The 26,205-nt window shown below is 38.9% G+C and overlaps 2 protein-coding genes and 1 long non-coding RNA gene across 4 annotated transcripts in view; 1 reads left to right on the top strand and 2 right to left on the bottom strand.

The window, feature by feature from the left end:
• uhrf1 (ubiquitin-like with PHD and ring finger domains 1) overlaps positions 1-9,389 on the bottom strand; it is a 15,525-nt gene extending 6,136 nt beyond the window's left edge. Inside the window, exons 1-12 of the mRNA XM_047375487.1 lie at positions 9,233-9,389; positions 6,896-7,058; positions 6,553-6,816; positions 6,062-6,216; positions 2,538-2,753; positions 2,176-2,291; positions 1,816-2,002; positions 1,138-1,261; positions 874-981; positions 487-591; positions 297-403; positions 42-204 (exon numbers count right to left, since the gene is read on the bottom strand). Coding sequence (XP_047231443.1) covers positions 42-204; positions 297-403; positions 487-591; positions 874-981; positions 1,138-1,261; positions 1,816-2,002; positions 2,176-2,291; positions 2,538-2,753; positions 6,062-6,216; positions 6,553-6,816; positions 6,896-7,048 — 1,698 coding nt within the window. The 5' untranslated portion in view covers positions 7,049-7,058; positions 9,233-9,389. The remainder of the gene's footprint in view (positions 1-41; positions 205-296; positions 404-486; positions 592-873; positions 982-1,137; positions 1,262-1,815; positions 2,003-2,175; positions 2,292-2,537; positions 2,754-6,061; positions 6,217-6,552; positions 6,817-6,895; positions 7,059-9,232) is intronic.
• LOC124874214 lies at positions 8,438-20,260 on the top strand. The gene is made up of 4 exons (XR_007039722.1): positions 8,438-8,495; positions 15,478-15,556; positions 18,636-18,791; positions 18,903-20,260. It is a non-coding gene; the product is annotated as an uncharacterized LOC124874214 (long non-coding RNA).
• Positions 15,861-26,205, bottom strand: kcnn1b (potassium intermediate/small conductance calcium-activated channel, subfamily N, member 1b). 2 transcript variants are annotated; one of them, XM_047375485.1, is made up of 10 exons: positions 25,997-26,205; positions 23,117-24,179; positions 22,479-22,916; positions 21,523-21,618; positions 20,391-20,809; positions 18,863-19,007; positions 18,586-18,696; positions 18,219-18,346; positions 17,997-18,066; positions 15,861-17,478 (listed from the first exon to the last, which is right to left on the bottom strand). In XM_047375485.1, exons 2-10 carry the CDS (start codon positions 24,170-24,172, stop codon positions 17,194-17,196), a joined length of 2,748 nt encoding a protein of 915 aa, XP_047231441.1. In that variant the 5' UTR covers positions 24,173-24,179; positions 25,997-26,205; the 3' UTR covers positions 15,861-17,193. The 2 variants fall into 2 exon arrangements, with proteins under 2 accessions (XP_047231441.1, XP_047231442.1); XM_047375486.1 differs by having other exon boundaries at positions 18,863-19,004.

Raw genomic sequence — 26,205 nt, 5'->3', positions numbered from 1 at the left:
CACAAAAAGAAAGTAGGAACCCATCTGTCTTCTCCTCGTACCTTGTAAATCCCATCATACCGGTTTCCTTCCTCAGGGCAGTATTTGCTGTGCTTGCGTCCCTTGCAGCTGCGCACAACCCTGACTGGTTTGCCTTGTTTCCAGTTCTTGGACTCTGCACCGTTTTTATCATTAACAGGAACATTGCAATTGAGAGCCAAAGCCCTAGTGTGCCAAAAAAAAAAAAAAAAGGAGAAAAATTTAAGCTACTGCATGTTTTCTGTTTTGAGTTACGCGTTTTCTTTTTAATGACCTACCGGTTCATGTGGGTGAGAGTCTGGTCACATGACTGCTCAGCTGTCCTCTTGTTCCCAGACAGATCTCGCCCTCCGGAGCCAGTATAGGTGAACTCATTCCCATCATCCTTTATCAAGACAGCACAGATGTTATAATCAACCACCTACGGAATAAAGACTCCAGCAAGGTAGAACATAACAAAAGGCATACCACATCATCTTCATAGCCTCCTGCCAAGACCAGAGAATAGGCACCATCATTGCTTCTGCCATGAATTCCAGCAACGTGAGGCCTGTGAACACCAGATTCACTGACCTGGGAAATAGGAGAAGAGTTACTGCAAGTTAATACAGAAAACCCATTCAAGATCTTGGTTTGCTTCATTCCTTGCAGTTTGTTTTGTAAACCTCAGTGCAGCATGCCTGTTTGTTACAGCAGCCATTTAACGTTACCATTTTTACTTCATTAATACATTCAAAAGTCAGCCATTAAACAATTTATTGGATTCTACTCTGAAACTACGCAAGTGGATTTCAATGACAAGGCAAACAGAGTAAAGAAAACTTGTTAGTTTTGATGCAGCAGAACTGGACCAACCTGCACTCTGAACTTCCACAGGGAGCCTACAGGGACGCCTGGAATCGGGCCATAGTGGTTGGACGGGACAATGGTGCACTGCTTGGTTCGACCCACACAAGCCATTCCCTGCAGGGATAGAAGTAACCACTATAAGTCACAAGACACCATTATCCTGGTTTTTGGGTTTTGTACTCTGTTTAGTTGTCAAACAAAGTGAACAACTCAAATCAAAGTTTGACTGTTTTGACTTTGCTGCTATAAGCAAGAGCTGCGGTCTGTCACCTTTCCCCAGTCCCTCTGGCTAGACGAACTTGCAGAAGCCATCTTCGCTTTCTTCTTGCTCTCCTTCAGCTTCTCTCCAGCCAGAACAACTTCGCTAGTGTCGTTACGGCAACCGGGGCAATACCTAAAAACAGCAAAACATGGCAGCTTTAAAGTGAATGAACATTGGTGTTTGCATCCAATTTGTCTCTTTAGATATGGCCCTAAAAAGGGCTATTTTGCCATTTAAAAAACTCACCACTACTAATTTAAAATGTAAAATAACTGAACTGATCAAACCTAAAGTAGATTATGCTACATTGAACAGAGATTTGTGATTTATGAAACCTTTCATTCTGTTTGAAGAAACCCTTTTTAAAAACAAAAAGATAAAGTAAATCTTTCACAGATCAGTAACTGCATTTAGGCAGTCATGTGCAAATTAGATTTCGAATAAAAGTTGCTTAAAGACAAGAAAAAGTTTTAATTTACATTTTAATTTACTGTGGGAATGCATACATTATCTATATTATTAGGTTGAAATTCAAAGATTTGCAAAATGTATTGATAGTGGAAACAAGAGAAAACAGCAACAAATAAAAATAATGGCTGACTAATTGAAAAAAAAAAAATTCTAACAACCTTAGAGAGTACTGTGCTGGATATAATAAATAGACTCATAATCCAGCTTCTACTGACCAGTCTTCGTCTTCAGGGATGGTGGTAAGTGGAGGATTCAGACAGTATGTGTGATAGGCCATGTCACACTCGTCACACAGCAGCTGCTTGTCAGGATCCTGCTTGATGCCACAGATGTGGCAGTTACACCAACGGCAGTTTTTCTTAAGATCATCCTTGCAATGCTTGCATTCAGGCCCGTTTGATCCTAAAAGACACAGATATCATCCAGTAAGTATTGATGCGGGATTATCACCAACAACACGGTTGGTTAACGGTTACATCCTTCAAGATGTTTTAAGAAAAAAAAGTCAGGAAGAATCAAAAGTCAGGTCTTTTAAAAAGGTAACAGCATCTATGATTCCTGATCTCCAAACTCACGTTTTAACGGGCTCTCGGTTCCAGCTGGAGTGTCACTCGAAGCACCAGGCTCCTCGATTTTATAGATTTCAGTTATGAAAATGATCCGGCAGTCGTTAAGAGAGTCTCCTGCATCACTGCAAACATAAAAACAAACTGTTAAAAACCTCGGGCAAAGCCCTGCTTCCAACATCGAGACCAATATTGAGCAATGCACACAGACCACAGCAGGAAATCTGCTTCAACATACCAACTGCTGTGCCATTACAAACCACACTAACAGAGACACAGTTACTGTGCTCAGCTGTCACCAAAGATAGCCATTATAATTCCCAGATAAGCCAGTCAAAACTGATCCCAGAAAAGATTATTTGCATCCGTACCCAAGAATGATCTTGGCGTAGATCTCTCGGATGGTGCGAGTCTCCCGCTTCCTCTGGATCTCAGCATCATACCAGTATCCACGCTCCTTGGGGTCATCGGGATTATAGTTGACCATGACAATCATTCCTGGGTCCAGCTGATGCCACTGGTAGACGGTACGGGCCCGTGGGCGAACATCTTTGGCCAGCAGCTGAATCACACCATTCTCTGGGTAACTAGAACCGTTAATATAAAAGCATAGTTTAAGCCACGAGCCTCTGAGTTGTTTCACACTGTGCTGCACTGCCGTTGTAAAATGGACTGACCTTATATAGAGCCTTTCCAGTCATCCTGACCACTCAAAAGGCTTTACACTAGAGCCATATTCATCCAATTGAACTCAAACACATTCGTGCACAAATATGCAGATCATTAGGCAACCTGAGGTTAAGTGCCGTGCCCAGGGGCACAATGGCATGTGGCAGAAGGAAGCTGGAATTGAACCCACAACTTTCGGATTTTAAGAAGACTACTATTCTCACTGAGCCACAGTTGCCCAATATTTACATTTGTATGGTAACGGGAAACAACTGCTAAAGAAGCAGCGGGTTTAAACTGTTACCCTGCTCTGATGAAAAACACATGTTGCCTTGGGAACAGGTTATAAGCAGTCATCTAGCTCAAGAATGGCTTTTGTTTCAGTCCACTTTTATGCTATAATTTTGTTGTTTTAAAAGATATTGAGCCTAGAAATGGAGATTTGTCTAGTTTTACTGAACTAAATTATGGTTGTGCAAATCGGTTTCCTAATGGGGAAGGAATGGATGGTAAATGTGTGTGTGTCATACACTAATGAGAAGGAAGGCACTATTGTGACCACTATATTCATCATCACCTTGAATATATAAAATATTATTTTAGGGCCCAGACTAACAGGTCTTTTTAGATCAAATCGACTGGTCTTAAAGAAATATTTAAAAGAATGAACATAAAAAGTATTTACAATTATATCTATTAAAAAGGGCCACAACAAGCATGGGAAAAAATAAATAAAACGAAGTCCCTCCTTTATGTATTGCAAATAAAAAAGCCTGGGTATTCAGAATATCAAATATGACGAGTCTAAACTGGAGCGCAGAATCGTACTTATTTTCGTGTATTCAGCAGCTTGAAACCCACTGGAAGAGGTTTTGTCCCTGACAGCTCATCATTGGCCACGGATGTCGTCTATCCAGATGGTCATAAATCATGTTTGCGCTGCGGCGGTTTCCAACAAAACCTTACACTGCTTCCAAGCAGCCAGTTTAGCATCATGTAAATTGCATTAGTCCCATACTTTAGTCCACTTCAGCCTTTTAAAAACGTGTATAATCTGGCTCATTTCACAGAAAGCAGAAGCTTTAACCCACTATGTTAGTTTTGACAGTTCAAGTTATCTTGTCACTGTTGTACACCGACTTCAGCCAAGGGTAGTCTCCTTATTTGCAGTTATGCTTGAAAACAGAACAAAACTGAAAATTTGACAGACCACAAATGTGTTCAAGCTGTCAGGAGTTTTGAGACTGTACATTTATAATTGTCAAAACCGGTGAGCACCACTCAATGCCTCATTTAGTTACGCAACCCGCATGAATGTCTGAAAGCTTACTTGTGTGAGATATCACTGACTTTATTTGTGAATGAGCAGGGGCAACTCAAGAGAGGGGCTCGTCTTTCTTGATTTATGATTGAATGGTTTTCTGAAAGAGGCTGGGTACTCATACGTAACTTGGCTGATGTATGCAGCAAACATGAACTGCAGGTAGGAGATTCTCTGCTCATATTGCAACTTCCAAGGAATAAAATCTTACTTATGTTATGAAGTTTAAAGTGAATGTGACATGCTTTTCCCACAAATGCAGAAACTGAAAGAAAACATCTATATATTGAAGAAATTGGGCAGTAATTGACATGATAATAGGATTAAAGACATGATAAAGGACAATTGTGACACAAAATAAGTATATTTCCATGTTAAATTTTACAAAGTTCAAAGTCGCCTGGAAATTACGTCTAAGGGAAGTCTCCGGTCATTCATTGTGTGAGCATCAATGATGAACTGTTCAGGTAGAAGCCAAGTTGCGTTAAAAACAGCATTAATATAGTAAAACGGTGCATTCCGGTGCAATACTACAACAGCAGCCGTTAGTCTGAAGTACTTTCCTAAAGCAAAGAGGATCAGAGCTGGAAAACTGACAAGGGACAGATCTTCTGGTTTCACCAAGCACAGCAAGTTGTGATCGCAGGACTTCTTGGAAAACTGCTTCGGACAACAAACCTCCAAATTCATAAGATAAATGATGTCAGAGGTCAGGATATCCGATAGACGAAGGAGAATATTGAAGCAGATGCTATAGCCACACTGTTCAGTGCATCTGATGTTGCTAAACGGATCGAAAGCTCAGCAGGTAAGAACACTTCCTTGTGACAAAATTACTAGAAATCAGCAGTAATGGTTAATAATTAAAAATCTGAAATCATTATTAAAACGTGATGAATTACGCACGCATACAATATATTTAAATAAATGTTTCTCTAAATATTGTAATATAATAAAATATAATAAAAAATTGCCACTGGTTGTTTCACACAGTGCTGTATTTAACCCCAGATTGACACTGTATCTGCTCCGGTCCGGTCTAGTGCGAAGCCCAGAGGAGCTCCAAGAACCATGAGCAAATCAGGCAATAAAAGCCAGTGATAAATGAGGAAGCAAGTCCAAAACAACTCATTCTGTGGAAGTTAAACTGCTTAATATTTTGTTTTATGCCTCCAGATATTTTCATGTGTTTTGTTCTACAATGGGTGAGTTCACTGAGTGCAGCGAAGCTATATTTCTTGCTTAGTTTGGTGCATTTAATGTTTAATTGTTCAGCCTATACCTTAGTCAACCCAGTAACTGAACTAATTGATCTAATGTAAACAACTGCTAACATATACACGTGTATATATTAATATATGCGTGTATTTATTAATATAGCGAGCTCTAGTATGTCTTTAGTAAATTATTTTCAAAAATCCAGATGTTGTGTTTGTTCTGCTTCCTGGTGGTGCGGTATGATTCATGAATATTGACTCCGGCCATTCTCCAGCACTTGTGCTCTGTCATCTGATGAAAGCTTACTTTATTCTCCTGACTTTGCTGCTCTGTGATAGTGACTGAAATATATTTTAAGAAACATCAGATTCTTCGCTGCCGTCTGCGTTGCTGGCCATTGCAGCAGCAGTCAGTTTATGTGCCGGGGTTCCCATTTGACGTCATAAAAGAGCGTATCAGCATATATCTCAACAACTGTTTATTTCAGTGGCATGAATTTACTTTTAATATTTTATCAAAGTTTTCTTTCAATAAATGTAATTGGATTTATCATGACGCTTTAAGAGCACGAACAACCCAAAATTCCAAAAACGGTTAGTTGACTAAAAATACCGGAAGATGCACCTAGACAACCTTACAAAGCAGAACTCTGAACTAGTCAAAAATAACACAAAGAACAATTCTTACTCTTCGTATTTAACATGGTACAGGATCTCCTCCTCTTCTGCCTGTCCTTCACCAGCCTCTTCTTTGGGCGTCTTTGTTGCTTTTGTGACCTTCACAATCTGGGCCTCAAACCACGCTCCCATGTTCAGGTCTCTTGCATCTACCAGCTCATTGATCTGCAGACGCAAATGGCAGTTAGTAAGTGACAGTTTCCATTTGGTATAAAACTAGATCTCAGAGATTGATAAAGTAGCAACAAAAGTCTATAAATGTCTTGAGCCCCAATTAATAACAAGGAAAGTCACAAAACACAAAAAAACATGTAATTTAGACTATAATATTCAATTTAAAACTAAGGATGTTTCTTGTTAAGATAAATGACTACTTCCAAGACTACTTCTCATTTCTTAACTGAAAGTCAATTTTAACACATCTTTAACACATTTAACAAAGTTCTTTCTTCTCTGCAACATGAACTAAACACAACAAAGATTCCACCCAATCTACAATACCTTGTAAAATCCAAACCCAGGATATACAAGCTCTGGTGTGTTCTGAGCAGAGGTCCCAGCAGTTTGGCCCTCGACCTCGCCGTGGGTCGAGTTCTTGTCAGACTCGCTCTGAGTTGAGCCGCAGCCAGAATCTGAGTCGGAGAGCTCAGCTTCTTTGTCTTTGCTTTTGACGACATCAACAGCGGGGGCTTTCTGCCGAACAAGCAACTGCACTATGTCGTTGAGGCCAACGTTGTAGTCAAATATGGTATGACCATCTTCCATCTGAGATCCAACACCAGTAAAGAATTATGAATCACTGAAACCAGGGCAGAAAGACAACAGTTTATCCACACAATCTCACCTGTTTGCCACGATAGAAAAGTCTCTGCCTCTCTGGCTCCACCTTGAAAAGCTCCATGATTTTGAGACGCAGCTCATCCACCTTGGTAAGTTTGGATAGGTTATCCACCCGATGGGTTTCCTTCCCATCCATGGTGCGAACTTGAATCCACATTGCAGCTGCCCTGTGACAACAACCAAGACCCATAAACATTACTGCAACTTATTCGCTGTAACACTGTAATATTGCCTGCAATCATATACATCTTCACAGAACAATCTCAATTAACTTCATGTGAAAAATGTGTTTCCAAGTAGCAGCACAAAAAAAAAAATCACACCCAGTCCATCTGAGAAAATCTCTTTCTAAGATTTCTGCAGCGTGATCCTTCTAGAAAATCTGGGCTGATATCAGTACTGCTGTTAAGTCTAATAACCCATATTTATAATCATATTTCCCTCTCCCTTCAACGTTGTGAAAAAAAAAACAACAAAAAAAATGACCACACCGCTGAGGTTGCTTCTCTGCTTCAGTTAAACACCCAACATCCTTGCACAGCATCACTATCACATATCCAGACAAACCCCACACCGCCAACCCCTCCCATAATACATACATGAATGGCAACGAGATGGAAATAAACATCGGGTATTATCGGACTGATGTCGATATGTAAACACTGGCAAAATACCCTGTCCTAATCATTAAAAGGCAAAAATTGTTGTTGTCAGAACCACTTTTCTCCATCTGGAGGTTCTGGCTATATTTAATTCATTTAATTCAATGCAGATTTTGGAAGAGGGATTCATGCCATCATTTGTCCAAAACTCAACCATCACAAAAGTTTTTTTATTTTGAGATTAACTAGATTCCCCTGTGAGGTGTTTAGCCTGTTTGGCTAACAGCTTGACATTTATATTAGGACTTTACAAACCCTATCTGTTGCTTTTAAATTAAATAAGCAGTTGAGCTATGTCATAAAGTTAGTTAGCAACTAAGACGCCTAGCAAAGCTATTGTTGCATAACTTTTTATTTACTCACATTTGCTATTTTGCACAGTATTTTTGTGTTTTATATATTTGCATTGTTTCCGTTATTAACCTGTTCAGTACTTTGGTCAACTGGTTATATTTGTAAACAGTTTTATTCTATGACCTTTACTTAGTTTTGACATATTTTAGGTTTTACCTGCTTTTCATTACTACTATTAATTGCATTGTTTTATCAAACTTCATTGTATGCATTATCCAACTCCTGCTCTTTTATCTGTGCTGCATTTATATTAAATGATGTCTGCAGAAAACTTGTCAGCAAACAGGAGTAAACAATATCTTCGGAAACTGTACTGGAAACTGAATTTGTGAACCCTACTGTTATGACTCAATGTCCTGCTGTACAGGATCAGTAATATATGACCCATTTTCCTGCTGAGAGTACAGTATGGTGTCGCTGAAAGCAGTGGGCTGTCATCAGAACTATCAGAAAGGGAGGGAATAGGCTTATTTAAATACAGTGCGGGAAACTGGGCTTCAGGCCACTCCCCTTTTTTTAAAAAAGCACATCCGGACGCGAGGGAGCGCTAGCAAACAATGTGCCTTCGCTTTCTGTCTAGAAAACACGGTAAAATGTTATATTATTTACGGTCTACAGTGATATATTACTCACATACAATGCACTTTGATCGCAGTGATCAAATGCCTCTACGGCTGATCGGGTCTAGTAAGAACAAGGATGATGGTTCGAAATTATCGTACGAAAGAGGACAAAACATGATCAAAACAAAAAAAAATAACTAACTTAAAACAAAATAGCAGCTCCAACTCAGAATTCACAATTTATCTTATTGTATTTTAGTATTTTCTTTTTCAAAGAGAAAACAAAACCACCACATTATGCACTTTAAGCCAAGCGAGACAAGCAGGAAAATAATCAGTCGTGTGTTAGCATGCATGAAAATAGGTGATAAGCAAAGTAGTAAAGCTAACAAAATTAACCGTTTGTACTACGAGTTGCATTTTCACCACCAAAAAACCAATAACAAGATAACTTCTAACAAACCTATTTAAAAAAAAAAAACAGCAAACCACGTTTATAAAAAAAAAAAGTCTGTGTTTCAGCCATTTTAACTGCTACAGTACCTACGAGAAAACATAACCATGGGGAAAAAAGGTGAATTACAGATGTTGACTAAGCCTGAACATGTTATGTGGCCTTTTAGAGATTTATGCATCGGTAGCAAAGGAGAAACAACACAAGACTTAGCTAACCTCAGTGTAGTAGCAACTGAATAAATATGCAAATGAATACACAATGAACACAATTTCAAAAGTTGGCAGGAGTCGTAAAAAACAGTTTACCTGTTTAATCGTCCAAAATAATATCAGGAAATTGACGGCTATGTAATAAAGGTGCACGTTTTCCCCAAGTAACTTCTTTCAAAGGGTTTGTACGACAAACTCTAGCCCTTGTTGGAGGTTAATCAATGAGTTATTCTTCAACAATTTGTTAACACGCCTCCTCCAAAGGTTCACCATGATGATTGGCTGCTGCCTTTACAGTGTTCCGGCTTGATTGGCTAATAGAGTTGTCAATCCGAACAGTGACTGGAGCTTAGTGTCAGCGCGCGAAACGACATTCTCGTGGGTGTAGCTCTTCTCGGCAACTTATCGCGAGACAAAGAAGTCTGCAGCCTAAACATATGGTGGCCCTGATAAACAACGTTGGTGGTAGAGCTGTTGTACTCATCCCAAATACCGTATGTCTGCTTTGTTTGGTTTCAGAAATATTACTAGCCATTATTTTTTTTGTAGTTATATTATAATTATTTTTCACTGATATTCAGTTTTGTAAAAAAAACCTGAACATGTCTGCTTGAAAGAAAGAGGAACCTGTGGAATAGTATTTATTTTTATATATTTCATTTATTTTTTAAAGTAAAATTTATTTATTTGAAGTTAAGTGTGGCTATAAAAGGGCTGCACGGTGGCGCAGTTGGTAGCACTGTTGCCTTGCAGCAAGAAGGTCCTGGGTTCAATTCCCAGCTGGGGGTCTTTCTGCATGGAGTGTGGGTTCTCACTGGGTACTCCGGCTTGCTCCCACAGTCCAAAGACATGCCTGTTCGGTTAATTGGTCACTCTAAATTGCCCTTAGGTGTATGAATGAGTGTGTGCATGGTTTGTGTGTTGCCCTGCGATGGACTGGCGACTTGTCCAGGGTGTACCCTGCCCCTTGCCCATAGACTGCTGGAGATAGGCACCAGCTCCCCTGTGACCCACTATGGAATAAGTGATAGAAACTGACTGTGGCTATAAATTAAATGTTTTATTTTTTTTGTTTTTTGTTTTTTAAACTAACTGAATGTAATGTGATAGACCATGGGGCCAGCAACCTTTTTATTTCAAAGAGCCATTTTTGCCCTTGTGCAACAGAATAAAATTTGTCTGGAGCCAGAAAAGCTTCTTAACCCAGAATTTTATTTATTTTTTTCTGATATACACTATATAAAACATGGTTGAATTGTGAAACCAAAATTAGTTGTATTTCTTTTTTAGATTTAGGATTAAGAAAAAAAATAACACTTTTACAAAAAAAAACCTGTCTCTCATAAAATGATGCCAGCTGAGTCCTATATATATATATATATATATATATATATATATATATATATATATATATATATACAGATAGATATATACAGATAGATATATATATACTGTATATATGTATATATACATACAGGGGTTGGACAATAAAACTGAAACGCCTGGTTTTAGACCACAATAATTTACCCCGGGACAAGCGGGTATAAATTAGGCCTGATGAGGGTATAAATTAGGCCTGATGAAGGTAAAAATAATCTCATCTGCAAAAATACAATAAAAATTGTATCTATCTGTATCAACTGTGGGAAATGAAAAAAAAATCCACAGTACCTACTGGAAATAAAGGGGTTGGACAATGAAACTGAAACACCTGGTTTTAGACCACAATAATTTATTAGTATCGTGTAGGGCCTCCCTTTGCGGCCAATACAGCGTCAATTCGTCTTGGGAATGACATATACAAGTCCTGCACAGAGGTCAGAGGGATTTTAAGCCATTCTTCTTGCAGGATAGTGGCCAGGTCACTACGTGATACTGGTGGAGGAAAACGTTTCCTAACTCGCTCCACCAAAACACCCCAAAGTGGCTCCATAATATTTAGATCTGGTGACTGTGCAGGCCATGGGAGATGTTCAACTTCACTTTCATGTTCATCAAACCAATCTTTCACCAGTCTTGCTGTGTGTATTGGTGCATTGTCATCCTGATACACGGCACCGCCTTCAGGATACAATGTTTGAACCATTGGATGCACATGGTCCTCAAGAATGTTTCGGTAGTCCTTGGCAGTGACGCACCCATCTAACACAAGTATTGGGCCAAGGGAATGCCATGATATGGCAGCCCAAACCATCACTGATCCACCCCCATGCTTCACCCTGGGCATGCAACAGTCTGGGTGGTACGCTTCTTTGGGGCTTCTCCACACCGTAACTCTCCTGGATGTGGGGAAAACAGTAAAGGTGGACTCATCAGAGAACAATACATGTTTCACATTGTCCACAGCCCAAGATTTGTGCTCCAACGTTTAGCATTGGCATGAGTGACCAAAGGTTTGGCTATAGCAGCCCGGCCGTGTATATTGACCCTGTGGAGCTCCCGACGGACAATTCTGGTGGAAACAGGAGAGTTGAGGTGCACATTAAATTCTGCCATGATTTGGGCAGCCGTGGTTTTATGTTTTTTGGATACAGTCCGGGTTAGCACCTGAACATCCCTTTCAGACAGCTTCCTCTTGCATCCACAGTTAATCCTGTTGGAGGTGGTTTGTCCTTCTTGGTGGTATGCTGACATTACCCTGGATACCGTGGCTCTTGATACATCACAAAGACTTGCTGTCTTGGTCACAGATGCGCCAGCAAGACGTGCACCAACAATTTGTCCTCTTTTGAACTCTGGTATGTCACCCATAATGTTGTGTGCATTTCAATATTTTGAGCAAAACTGTGCTCTTACCCTGCTAATTGAACCTTCACACTCTGCCCTTACTGGTGCAATGTGCAATCAATGAAGACTGGCTACCAAGCTGGTCCAATTTAGCCATGAAACCTCCCACACTAAAATGACAGTTGTTTCAGTTTCATTGTCCAACCCCTGTATGTGTATATGTATATATATATATATATATATATATATATATATATATATATTCTAGAATTGTGCCGCTCAAGGTGGCAGCAGGTTGGAGTAGCTCTGTTACTTTTGATTCTGATTTATTCTTTTTTGGGAACTATTCCTCTTGTGGTGGATACAGTTGATTTTTTTTGTATGACTGTCCACTCCAGTGTCGGATGCTGTGCAGCTTGGATGATTTTTCTTAATACTTTCTATTTTTGGACATTTGTTATGATGCATTGCCATGGCAACGGGGTTGTTTCTTACAACCGGGAGCAGCTGATTAATATCTCAAAAGCTCAAATAATACTTCAACTACAACCCCAAATCCCTGATGAGTTGAAAAGGAGGATGCAGAGCAGAAGCTAAGAGAAGAGAGAGAAGGAGGAAGTTCAAACCATCTCTTCCGTCGATTTTGATGGGCAATGTGAGATTGTTGGGAAACAAGTTGGATGAACTCCAAGCCCTACAAAGGACCCAGCCAGAGTACCGGGCATGCAGTATCATGTGTTTTACTGAGACATGGCTGCAGGATCATATCCCCGACTCCAGCGTCTCTCTGCCGGGCTTTTTAACCATACGAGCAGACAGAGATTTAAAGAGGAGCGGCAAATGTAAAGGAGGTGGACTGGCAGTACTTGTGAACAACAAATGGTGTAATCCAGGACATGTTACTGTGAAGTGTCATCTCTGCAGTCCAGATATTGAACTGATGGCAGTAAGTTTTCGTCCATATTATTTACCCACAGAGTTCACCAGTGTTATTTTGGTAACAGTTTACGTTCCATCTTCCGCTGTTGCTGACACTGCATGTGATGCCATCAGCTCAGTTGTTGCTAAGCTACAGACACAAAACCCCAATGCTTCTGTGGCAATTTCTGGTGATTTTAACCATGCTTCACTCTCTGCTACACTTCCAACATTTCAACAATTTGTCAGCTGCTCTACCAGAGAAAACAAAACATTGGATTTGTTTTATGCAAATGTCAAGGACTCATACATCTCTACAGCACAACCTCCTCTAGGCAAATCAGATCACAATCTTGTTTTTCTCTGCTCGAAATATAAGCCCCTTGTTCAGAGACAACCTGTAATAAAGAGGACTGTGAGAAAATGGTCACAGGAAGCTGAAGAAGCTCTGCAAGGTTGCTTTGAGGCTACAGACTGGGACGCACCGTGCCAGCCACATGGAGAGGACATCAATGCCATGACTGAGTGTGTAACCGACTATATAAACTTCTGTGTGGATAACATCATCCCCACCAGAACCGTGAGATGCTTCCCCAATAACAAACCTTGGATCACCAGTGACCTGAAGGACCTGCTTAACAAGAAAAAAAGAGCCTTCAGAGAGGGAGACAGAGAATTATTGAGGATTATACAGAAGCAACTTAAAGTCAAGATAAGAGACAGCAAGGAGGTGTACAAGAAGAAGCTGGAGAGCAAGCTCCAGCAAAACAATATCAGAGATGTGTGGACAGGGATGAAGAAGATCACAGGTTTCAAGCAGAAAGAAGATCAGACTGATGGAGGTCTGGACAGAGCCAATGAACTGAACACATTCTTCAATAGGTTCAGTTCAGAAACCAGCTTCGCATCCTCCTCTCCTGCTCACAGCCAAACAGACATTCCATCTTCCTTTGACCCACAGGACCCACAGCTGTCCAGTAACACCTCACATTTTTTATCTTCCACCTCAGCCCTAGACCTTTCTGCTTCTACATATTTGCCTTCAACCATATCAGAAGATGCTGATGCTTCCTTTGCTTCCCCCTTCCACCTGTGTGTCTCAAGAAGTCAGGTGAAGAGACAACTGGAGAGACTGAATAGGAATAAGGCTGCAGGTCCAGATCATGTCAGCCCTAGAGTCCTGAAGGCCTGTGCAGAGCAGCTCTGTGGGATTCTGCAGCACCTCTTCAACCTTAGCCTGGCCCAGAAGAAGGTTCCGGTGTTGTAGAAGACCTCCTGTCTTGTTCCGGTACCAAAGAAAACTCACCCATCAGTCCTCAATGACTATAGACCTGTTGCCCTGACATCTCACATCATGAAGGTCCTAGAGAGACTCCTGTTGGCCCACCTGAGTAAGCAAACAATAAACTATCAGGACTCCCTTCAGTTTGCTTATCGCTGTGGAGTTGAAGTTGAAGATGCCATCATACACCTGCTTCAACAAACCCACTGTCATCTGGACAAAGCCAGCAGCACTGTGAGGATCATGTTCTTTGATTTCTCCAGTGCATTTAATACAATCCAACCTGATTTGCTTTGTCAGAAACTCCAGAAGACTCAGGTGGAGGCCTCAACAATCTCCTGGATCAAAGACTACCTGACAAACAGACCACAGTTTGTGAGACTGAAGGGTTGTGAGTCTAACCAGGTAGTCAGCAGCACAGGAGCACCACAGGGGACGGTACTCTCACCATTCCTTTTCACTCTGTACACCTCAGACTTCCAGTACAAGACAGACTCCTGTCATCTGCAGAAATACTCAGATGATTCTGCAGTCGTGAGGTGGATCAGAGATGGACAAGAAGCTAAGTACAGGAAGGTGGTGGACTGCTTTGTGGCATGGTGTGGAAACAATCATCTCATTTTGAATGTGACTAAAACAAAGGAGATGATTGTAGATTTTAAGAGAAACAGCAATAAGTCAAAAACTATTTCTATCATGGGAGAAGAAATGGAGGTGGTGGAGGAGTATAAATACCTCGGTGTTCACCTGGACAACAGACTAGAGTGGAGATGCAACTGTGAAGCCATCTACAAGAAGGGACAGAGCAGGCTGTATTTCTTGAGGAAGCTTAGGTCCTTTGGTGTTTGCAGCAAGATGCTGCATATCTTCTATAAGTCTGTTGTGGAAAGTGTAATCTCTTCTACCATCATCTGCTGGGGAAGCAGCATCACAGCCAGGGACTTAAAAAAACTCAACAAGCTGATAAAAAAGGCTGGCTCTGTTCTGGGGACTCCTCTGGAACCTCTGGAGATCATTGTGGAAAGAAGGATTCTTCATAAAATGAAGAACATTATGGAGAACCCTGAGCATCCTCTTCATGAGACTGTCCTACAACAACAGAGTGTCTTCAGTTAGACGCTTCTTCAGATCTGCTGTAAGACGGAGCGCTACAGGAGATCCTTCCTGCCCACAGCCATCAGCATCTACAACGGCTCTTTGAGGAAACCTTCATAATATGAGCTATAACATTTAATTTCCCTTTGGGATTAATAAAGTATTTTTGAATTGAATTGAATTGAATATATATATATATACAATAAACCATTAGGATTTACAGTAACTGATGGAAAAAGTCTGTATTGATGTTGCATTGCATTTATATTGTCTATAAAATCAAAAACATATAGCTTATTTTACATAATTATTGCCCCAGGTTATGAAGACACCTCTGGCTGCAGAGCCTCGGGTCGCAGACCCCTGTAGACAACACATAATGGAAGAAAAAGAAAAGGGTATGTGTTATTAAATTTTTTTCACAAGTAGAAAGCTGATATTCTAACAGGTATATACAAACTATATTTGTATAAATAATGGGCTTAATTATCAATAAAACAGTCCCATAAAGGAGGTGGTGGTACTTGAGCACAAATGTGTGTGTGTATATATATATATATATATATATATAAAGAGAGAGAGAGAGAGATTATATTCATTATTATATACTTATAAACATTGATATATTCTGTTTCTGATTACAACCAGGGCAGCACAGATAAACTGTAGGGGAGCTAAAAAAAATGCTAACAATCTCGCCTGTTCGACCTTCATTCACGCTTTATTACAGATGATAGGCACATTCACCATATTTGTATACATTTGCTTAATTGATAATACAACAGCCGTATAAAGGAGATTTCAGATAAAGATGCAATACACCAAAGGAAAGTTTAGCAGACACAGGAACTGCAGACAACTGGAAATTTAATGAGAAAAAACACAACTGACACCCGATTATTACTGCTCTAAATGTAATGACTCAAACAGCATCTGGCAAGCACCTTTCTTTAATTAAAGCATGATGAATGATAGAAGGTTACAATAGTAAATCTATTTTAAAAACTATTGGCTATTGTAAACTGTCATTACTCCCTTTTACAATACTGCTCTTCTTTAATATGTATACTGTTACCCTCATAAACGTCAACCAATGTACAAACAATGGACAATAAATAAACAATTCAGTCCATGATTGATTTTGTTTTTTCTATATAATCTCAAATACAATATTTATATTTATTGATTTCTTTGCACTTTGAGTTCTATTTTACAAAGCCAACATTTCCCTATTACTAAGAAAGTATTTGTGTAATGCCTTGTTTTATTCTTGTAGAAAATGATAAATAAAAGCAAGTAAAAAGCATGAATAAATATTCTCCTTGTGTTCATCCAATTTATTTCGCTAAGTCACCCAAAATTGCACTAAATCTACACAGACAAATACCAGGAAATGTCCTTTAGAGGTGAATCAAACATTAGCCAGAATTAATAAAAATTTTGGTTAGAATAATAGACTTGACTTGTGAAAATAACCTGATATTTGTAAACGCAGTAGCTGTAGACTGAAAAGAGCACTGAACAGTTCTGGCAGAGTAGTGTTTCTAAGAGCATTTAAAATAAATATATATATTACTACCTTTAAAGTGTATTGACACTCACAGAAGATATTTAGCTTTCTCTACATTGAACAAAGTAACACACTGGACACATGACAGTCTTTATTTTGTACTGTTTAAAGTTAAATGTTGATGTTTTTTAAAGATTTATTAAAGACCCACAGTACCTTCTCTAAACGGCTTCATTTGCTAGAGTGATCTCAGTTGCTAAACAATAAGAGCAGAAGGCTGACAAATTTAGTCGGTCTGGGCTGACGACTCTCAGACTCTTGTTTTATCAAATTATTTCTTTTCGTGCAGATGTAAAAGCTCTGTCATTGCACTAACTGTAACATCCTGAGCATATGACCAAGGTTTGCAAATTTGTATGAAGTCTAATTATTAAGATTTTTTATCCAAAGGGAAATTATCACTGTTGTGGTTTTTGGTACAATTCTTAGCAACATGAAAAATCTGTCAAAAACCAGAGAGGCCTCTCAGCTGTATGGTGTCTCTGGTGTGCTTGATCCTGGACAAAGTTGCTTGGGATGTGCTGAAAAGCACTCCGAGCTCAGTGAGGACGACAAGAAGTGAACGCGGCAGGCTAGGTCGTCCAGGAAATCTTTTTGTAGTTTTGCTATTGCTTGAGAAAGCACAACTGGCAGCGACTGCACTCCGAGAAGGATGGAGTCCAGTTTTTCTTCCAGAGCCACGATCCTCCTGTCTAGCACCCCACTTCGATGCTGCAGGTCCAACACCAGATCGTACATCATGTTCTGAGTCTGCAACGCAGCAAAGAGACTACAGCAACCTGGAAATATTTGCATCTATTTGTTGTACAATACAATACAAAGATGTATTTAGCCTTAATGTCTCAAACTGAACAGAAAAACAAGATGTGGTTTGCATTCCGCTCTGTCTTATTTGTAAATTATATTAGATCTAATAAACATAATTTAGCCAGATCTAAAATGTAAAGACTCATCAAAAACTATGTATGTCTTCTTAGGTGAATTCATTGTTGAACTATTACAGCATGTTTTTCTTTTGGACCTCACTGAATCACCATTAAAGTTAAAAATAAAATACTACATGTCATTTTAGCATTATATTTTACAATGTAATCTGTGTTTGGACCGTCGAAGCAACAAAAACGTATGTCTAAAATGCTTTGGTTTGAAAGATATAAAATGCAAGGAGTTAATACAGATTTTACAGATTAAAAAGAGTAGTTTAGATTAGGGTTGTTGATGTCAGTTTTTTTGGTTAGTTTCCCCATAATTCTGAAGAAAATACAAACCTTTGCAAGATCAGCAACAGTATTTGCCTGGTCCGTTAGTTTCCTTTGCTCCATTTTGAGTCTTCTCAGTCTGAAGTTAAAACCCAAAATTAATTTGTCTTAAAAGAATTAAAGATAATGCAGAGTTTATCTTGGCACCATCAGTTAAAATGTAACAAATTTAACTTTGAATTTAGAAGAAGACAAATAAACAGATTTAAACAAATAAATACTGATACCTACTGGTGAATGGCCTGCAGGAATTTTCGCTGATGCTGGCGAACACGGGCGTGGTCAATCTTTTTGACCAGCTTTGTGTTTTTGTAGATGAGCCAGGTCTCCCTTAAAACATTTGCTGCTGTGTTTTTTATCTGAGGAGGGAAATCAGGAAACAAAAGCAAAGCAGCAGTTTAAAAATGACATAGGTCCTCTTTTAAAAAATTTAATCTATTTTGTAGGTGCACAATGGTTTGACATTTATGTCAATTTTTAAAATGTAACTGAAACTTCCTCCACGAGGAACCTGACAATTATGTTCAGCAAGGAAAAAATTAAACTTAAAAATAAAGCTTTTTGTTCAAGAAATGAGCATTGCTGTGTGCAAACAGACCTTTTTGTAAAGCTGAGTATCCATCATGAAGTTATGGACATGTTTTTCAGCTCTTGTGAGCTCTGACTTCCTGGCAACAACAGCCACCACCAAAGCTGTACAACCTGCTCCCTGTGGAGAGGAAGAGTTGTGGTTTGCATCACAGCAGGAATTCATTCAATGAGGCTAAAACCATCCTAATTTGCAGTATTCATCTTGATATTAAGGTAACATACAGTATTTATTAAGAAAATGTATTTGCTACATGTCTTCAAGCAATTTATATTATAATTCTCACCATAATTCCTGTTAACAGACAAACTCCTTTCCCGCAATAGGTGTGAGGGACCATGTCTCCATAACCAATGGACAGGAAAGTGATGGAGATCAACCACATTGCTCCTAGGAAGGTGCTTGTTACTTCCTGGGCATCATGATACCTGCTGAGACAAGACACCATTGGCTGTAGCACATTAAAGGTCTGGATAGAGGTTTACATAGACTCATCATGGACATGGATGTCAAGTGCATTGGAATAGATCATTTTACAGGGTGGAAGCATTTGCAACACGAAGCTTTGATGTATTTAGATAAAAACTTAATGCAGATGTTTTGATTTATTTGGATTTTTTTCTAATTCAAAAATGGTCAAAACTATACATACACCCCAACTAAGATTTGGTTTAATGTTCCTCAGCAAGCTGCACCTTGACCACATACATACAATTCTGGCTAAATATTTGATAAATCTTCTTGGAGTTGATTTAAAGTGGCCAGTTTCATGCTACAGACCCAGCTTTTAAGCATAGTTCACAAATTAACATGGTGGAGGCTGGGATTTAGGAAACTGAATGTAACTCTTCCAAAGCTAGGCTTGATGTGTGTTTGGGATCATTGTCCTCTTGTAAAACCTAAATGTGTTCAAGTTTTAACCATCTGACCCAAATTGTCACCCTTAGAAAACAGGAAATTGGTTAGGATGTCCAAGGACAACCCAGGAATTACCGGGATTCAAACCTGCCATCAACAAGAAACTTCTAGAACATCTTTATCACTATTCACATTGAAGCTGGTTTTGCATCACAAACTGGCCATTACCCATAAGGACAAGCCAAATGCCATCTGGAGAAAGGTTTCATGCCTAGGTGAGACACTGAGCTATTTAGGCACAATAATATGGAGTATGTTTTGGTGAAGCCATGGTGAGGTTTTGAAAACTACAAACATTGTTCCAGCTGTCAAGCATGGGGGTGGTAGCACCATGCTGTGGAGCAGTTTTGTTGTTGCACAAAGTCAATTGATAATTAAGATGGGAAGCTATCTATGTTTTCAGCTTCAACTGAAATCAACTGTTAGTTCATTGAAACCTAGACATAATTGGGTGTTTCAAAGCTCAAAAGCTTTTGGAATACAGCAGGCTAACATTAACCTTCTAGAATAATCCTGTCCTGAACCCTGTTGAAAATGTATGAGTAAAGCTTGAAAGGCTGGTTTGTGCCAGAAAACCAACTAAAAACCTGATTAGAAAGGTAGTCAAACAAACAGTCAGAAATATACTAGAAGCTTGATGAAGACTACAAAAGGCTTGCGGTCGAGGTGGACTTTGCAAAGGGACGTTTGCTCCAATATTAGTGAGCGAGCATGTATAATTTTGACGTTGAAATGTATCAGTAAGAAATTAAAAACTTCTAAGATATTTATGTTGAAGACAGTGTATTTAAGTGTATTTACCCTTCTGACCAGAATTGGCCACAAAGTATTTAAAAGTTTTTTGGTTTTTTTTATTCTGTTAGATTATCAATTATAGAATATATTTAAGTTTATACCTCTCACATACACGCACTGTCCATGCCGCAATTATCCAACAAGACACACTAAAGACCAGCAGGACAGTCCCGGGGCAAATTGTCATCAGAGTCTTCATCACAAAACGAGTGTCAAAATTAATCTTATTGAGGGCCCCGATGCTGCGCGAGGAGGCATCTGTGAACAGCTTGCTATGGAGCAGCATGACGCGCCCAATCAGGTACAGGCGCAGGAACATCGGCACAGAAAGAAAGATGTCCACATCGGCATCTGCCACAGATGCTGTGTAGCTGAAAGCCAGCCGTGCAGTCCAGGTGAGAACATACTGGCCTGGAATTGGATGGATGGCACAGATAAGGAGCTCCAACACAATGAAGAGAATCCGCTCAAAGGTCATGGCTATCCTCCAGTCATCTGCCCCGTTGTCTACCATGAAAAGCTGAGAAAGAAAGGGAACTAAGGATTTAGGGCTTAGAATAATTATTGCAAACTAACAAAAATTAAAAAACAAATAGAGAATTTACTCATTTGCTAGGTTTATTCAGTTTAAAGTTTTCTCATGTATTTTACTTGATGCAATAAAGCTTGTTGGTTAAGGCTGCAGCTTCTATTTAAAACTAAAACATGAGATAACCATTAAAAAACTTTTATTTAAACATATTTTTCTCTGTGTCAAAATATAGGCTAATAAAACAGTTTTAATTAGTTTTATAAAAAGCAGGTTCATTGATCAAAAACAGGTTAATCCAATGTTCAGAGGTACTATTTTTCCATCTCAACTGACCTTGCAGATAAAATCCTGCTTTTTAAAACCTTTCTGAAATTCTTGCTGTTAAATGCATAATAAACCCAAAGGATAAGTGATTTTTAATCAAAGCTGATTTTCAACCATATTTTACAGGATTTAATTCCAGTCTTTATATGTTTGAGAAGGAAAAAGGTTATCCAACCATCAAGTTTATATTTTGCAAAAAGAGAGGATAAAATGTATGAATATTAGGGAGAAATGAAAAGCACTGAAATGTTTTTATGTATTTTCTCTTCATTTAAATACTTATTTCTTGTTATCAGTTTTAAATGTTCTGCTAAACGTTTTTCACCTTTGTTAAAAATACATGAATTAAAAAGAAAAGTGTCGAACATTGGTCATACCTGTATTTCCCTTGCATGGTACATCAGAATAAGTCCAAGAAGAACTACAGTGGAAATGCTGATCAAGCCTTTCAGTACATAAGAATAAATGGATTCCTGTTCACAATGGAGACAAGAATTTTAACACAGAGAGAACCACAATGAAACCATATTTGTACTTTACCTTGTTTTCATGATGCAGAAAGATTAGTAGACAACTGGATTTTTTTTGGTTGGCTGTAAACGTTGCGCCATTTCAACTGAAAGTGTAGTTTGATTAACACGTTAGGGTTTTTTTCTCTAGAAAAGTACTCACAAAATACCCAGCTGTGAGGAAATTTGCCCAACGTTTTGCCTCAGAGCACAAGTCAACAAACTCAGTCATTGTCATCAAATCTGTTTATAGTCTAATCCTCATGCCACCAGCGGCACCACAGCTGCATTTACTTATGTCTGTTTCCTTAGTATTAATTGTTTAGGTTGACATAAGCGCTGGAAATACAACAAAGACACAAATATTTAAGTGTGGAATACTCAATCAAAAAAATTACAAATGGTTCTGTAAGATGGCTCTTGTATTTGCTGCTAGTATTATGGTTAAGTGTTATTATAGCTTTCCAATTGAACAAAAAGGTCAAAACACAGTTCCTATCAAACCTTTTTGGTTTAGATTTCTGAAACAAAAAGTTGGAGAGGAGACTCAGCACCAGCTCTAAGAATTCAATATGGCTGACTTACAACCTTGACATGAGCATACACTACAAATTTTCCTACTTACGACCACATCAACTTTGATCAGATGTAATTTAAACTATGATTTCCAATGGTCAACATAAAACATACTGCATAGGTCACCAGACAGCAGCACATATGCGACGCTGGCCTAATTTCACATTGAAAAACATTCTATTAAAAGAGCGACCCAATCAGCTTCTCAGGTCTAAGTGTGATGTAGTTTCTCAGTGGTTCTTGGGTACCTTAGTGTAAAAAGCCCTTGAAAGCTCTGTCTCGATGACCATGGCAATGATACCAAACATCCCACAGACCAATGCATAGTCGCTCAGTTGTTTGCGCTTCCCAAAGAGAGCTCTCCTCTGTCCCAGCCGGTAGCTGATATCCTTCGTCTTCTTCTGTGGTTTGCTTCCTTCCGCTTTGATCGGGTTCTCACTGTTGGCCTTACTGGAGTCTTCTCCGATTACCTTGGAGAAGGTAGACTCCAGGATGGCACTGTGAAGCAGCTGAAGTTGCTGCTGGTCTGAAGGAAAATCTGCGAAACTAGAGCTTAAAGTACCCAGGCTGCTGAGTGGACGCACTGCATCCCCGTTTTGGAAGTTGTCTGTTTCTAAGGTGTCAGGAAGTGAAGGAAAGGGTTTGGGGAGGGATAGTTTGGATCCAAAAAGATGCTGTGAGGGTTCCTGCAAAAGAAGGTAACAATGTCCACCAAGCAGTATACAGTCAATTACCTCAACCAAAGACAGCATACACAAACCTCCCATATTTAATGTTTTCTTTTCTAACCTTTTGAGTTACAAAATTTGCATAATGGTAATTTTTTTCATAGAGAAAGTCAAGAACGCTAAAGTAATAGGAAGGACATTGAAAAAAGCTAACGTACCTGACTTTCTTGCTCTCTTGATCTCCTGACTAAATCTTGGTTTTCAAGTAAACTACACTGGCTGGTGGAGAAAGACGTGAAACTTTTCTGACTAGCTGGTGTAGCTGACCTCTTTCCCCACGGTGTTCTGGTCAGGCGACTGTAAGGAAGATGTCGACACTTGAGCACAAATGATGACTCTCCAGAATGCTTCCATGTTTGATCACCGGATGAGGAGCAGTGAGAGTCTTTCCTTTGAGGCTGCTGCACCAAAAGCGGTTTTTTGCCAAAAACCTCTCTCCAGTTTACATCTGAGCTGACTTCAGAAAGTTTCTTATTCATTATAGCACATTGAGCCGAGTTTAGAGGAATGTTGAACACCTTTGAATGAGTTACTTGGCTGAAGTCTCTGACATTAGAATGATTGCAACACTGTTCTTTATCACCATCTTGGTCAGAGCACTGAGGCACGATGATGTTCTTCGGGTGGTTCGTAAGAGGTTTGCGAAGACCTTTGTGATTTGTCTGCTGTGCTGAGACCTGGCATATGGTGGATGGGTGGGTGCTTTCAGAGAAAGGCAGTGTATGAGGTGATGAAACACTTCTCTTATTTCTGACTCTTGAGACACTTTCTTTATTTGACTGTAGCTGTAAGCTTAAAACGTCAGAATGATGAAAAGCATCAGGACAGGGGCAGCCGCATCTGTCCATGTGGTTTGGATTTTCCACAATATCTTCCGCTATTCCTATTGAGGGTGGATCCTCGCCACAAAGCAGCTGCCAGTCTTGGTCACTCAGCTGTGACAGCGAAAGGTTCTGGGCTTTCGGAGGTGACCTCTGAGCCGAACCTCTTGGAGGACTGATTCCATTAGATTTCTCATGGAGGGAAGCTGAAGCACAGCAGCGACTCGTCTTCTGTGGGGATGAAGATGTTTTGCCTGGGAACCCAGAGAATGGATCGTGTTTCTCCTCAGGGCCTCCTGTAGCACAATGTTGATGTTCTCCATCTTGGAAGACTTCGCCTGTTGAGTCAAGACGTCTTGTTGCATTAGTGGGCTTAACCAGAATCAGCCTCATGGTATCACTGCAAGACAGAAAAGATACAACATCAATTTGTTTTAACACAGAGCAACAAGCACAATAAATTCTAATGCAACTAAAACTGCATAAAAAATAGTAGTCTTCTTTTTTATAAGTATAACCCAGTGGTTGCCAATTGTTTTAGCCTTCTGACCAACATAATAACATTAAAAGAGATTTCAGCACTGACGATTGGCTCACTAAATTAGCCTTACTATTAAGTCAATAGGTTTATAATGACCACACAAACAGCATCATAAACCTATACATTACTTTTATCTTTTTGTAACAAGTTTTTAAAATCTCTTGTAACAAATCTACATGAATATGCTTTTACCATGATAATTGTTGTTATTTGTTTATTACCATTTTTGAAGAGTTTTAAGATAATTAATGACTCCTGGTGGTGTCCGGACCTCAACTTTGGAAGTACTGACATAACCCAATAATAGGCTGTAGACAAAAAGCCTTGGCTGGTTAGTTACTGCTTATGATCCAAACAAATAATACAAATCTACTTTTTTTAACTCAACATGTTACATTCTGAAAGTTAAACAAATTGAATTTAAGTCGTTTAAGAGAAAATGATTTATGTTCTGATGCAAACAAACATCATTTGTTTGCATCAGAACATAAATCACTCAGATTGCACAGGCTTCTCTAAAATATTAATTAGATTACATTAATGTATTAATTTAATACAGAATTCATTTTGTAATTGCATGTTTTTAATTACTGTAACTACATGTCAGGTAATTGGAGTCGAGTTTGAAAAGTAATCAGTAACTTTCCCATAGAAAACATTACAGCTTCTAGCATAACTTTGTAAAAATGTGGTTGAAAAATGAAAGGTGTCTTTACGACCAGTACTGGTAGCTAAATGTGGCTGAAACGTTAGGGTTGAGAAAATAGGGTTATCAGGTTTTATTTTCAATGTCTTAGTTTTCAATAAATTAAGACAGGGTGTAGGGAATAAAAAAAGTATACTTTTTCAACATCTTTCTAGGCTAAATAGGAGCAAGGATCTGCGTTTTAGCCATAAAAAGATGTTTTGAAGGTATGGTTACCAAATAAAAAAGGGAAGTTAAAACAATTTGAAGGTTCAAGGGAGAAAATTTAAATACTCGTAGAGTAAAAGTACATTTCATTTGTGAAGAACACATTTTGCCACTTAAAGATCTTCACAATGCTCCTTATATCTGCAGATGCCAAATGCATATTTAAACAAAGTAACATGTATTTGTTGTAATCTTCTAATGGTTTAATGGTTCGCAAATGAGGTCAATATCTAAGGCTTGCATTGTCTTTGTTATTAAAGCAATAATTTGTTTAATCATAGGCTGTCTTTACATGAGGTTACAAACATGAAACAATCTGTCAAAAACAGACGTGCTCCTCCCCCCTTTTCCTTGTTTACAGAACCTGGCAATTAGAAAGACTGAGAAAAGCTTCTCTGGTTGTTTAATTTTCATTAAAAAAACATTTATTACAAATTTTAATTAGGTCATAATACTAAATGTTAAGAAAATAATTACGCTTATCAGTAACTTTACCCCTACCATTTTACAGATTATAACCCTGAGCACAAAAGATGGAAAATAACTAAATAAAAATGCTTTTCAAATAGGTTATTTTTCTTTGAATTATGTCAAGACTGTGTAATAATGTCACTCATCCTAAAATACGATGTTGAAACATCCGACATCAGTTCCTGAACTCAATAATTACTTAAAAGCAATATTAATACGATTGATTTGTTTATATTTATATTTATAAAGAACAATCTGTTAAGAAGTCTATATCAGCACAGGTGATGCTTACCTCCTTCCCTTCTTTTCTTTCTATTCTATCCAAACTTGAAGATGCAGCGTGCAAACACAAATGCCCCCATCTACAGAATTGATGTGTTAAGAAGAAGAAGAGCAGCCTGAGTGGGTGTTGGATAGCCGCTTGCCTGCTCCCAGTCTGGACTCTTGATGAAGGAGCTTTAGAGATGCTTTCCTTTGAAAGTAATGATTAGAATTCAACAT

The sequence above is a fragment of the Girardinichthys multiradiatus genome, chromosome 9 (assembly GCF_021462225.1).
Source record: "Girardinichthys multiradiatus isolate DD_20200921_A chromosome 9, DD_fGirMul_XY1, whole genome shotgun sequence".
NCBI classification, from domain to species: domain Eukaryota; kingdom Metazoa; phylum Chordata; class Actinopteri; order Cyprinodontiformes; family Goodeidae; genus Girardinichthys; species Girardinichthys multiradiatus.
Note: the sequence above shows the minus strand (reverse complement) of the source record. Positions and strands in the feature narration are given on the sequence as shown.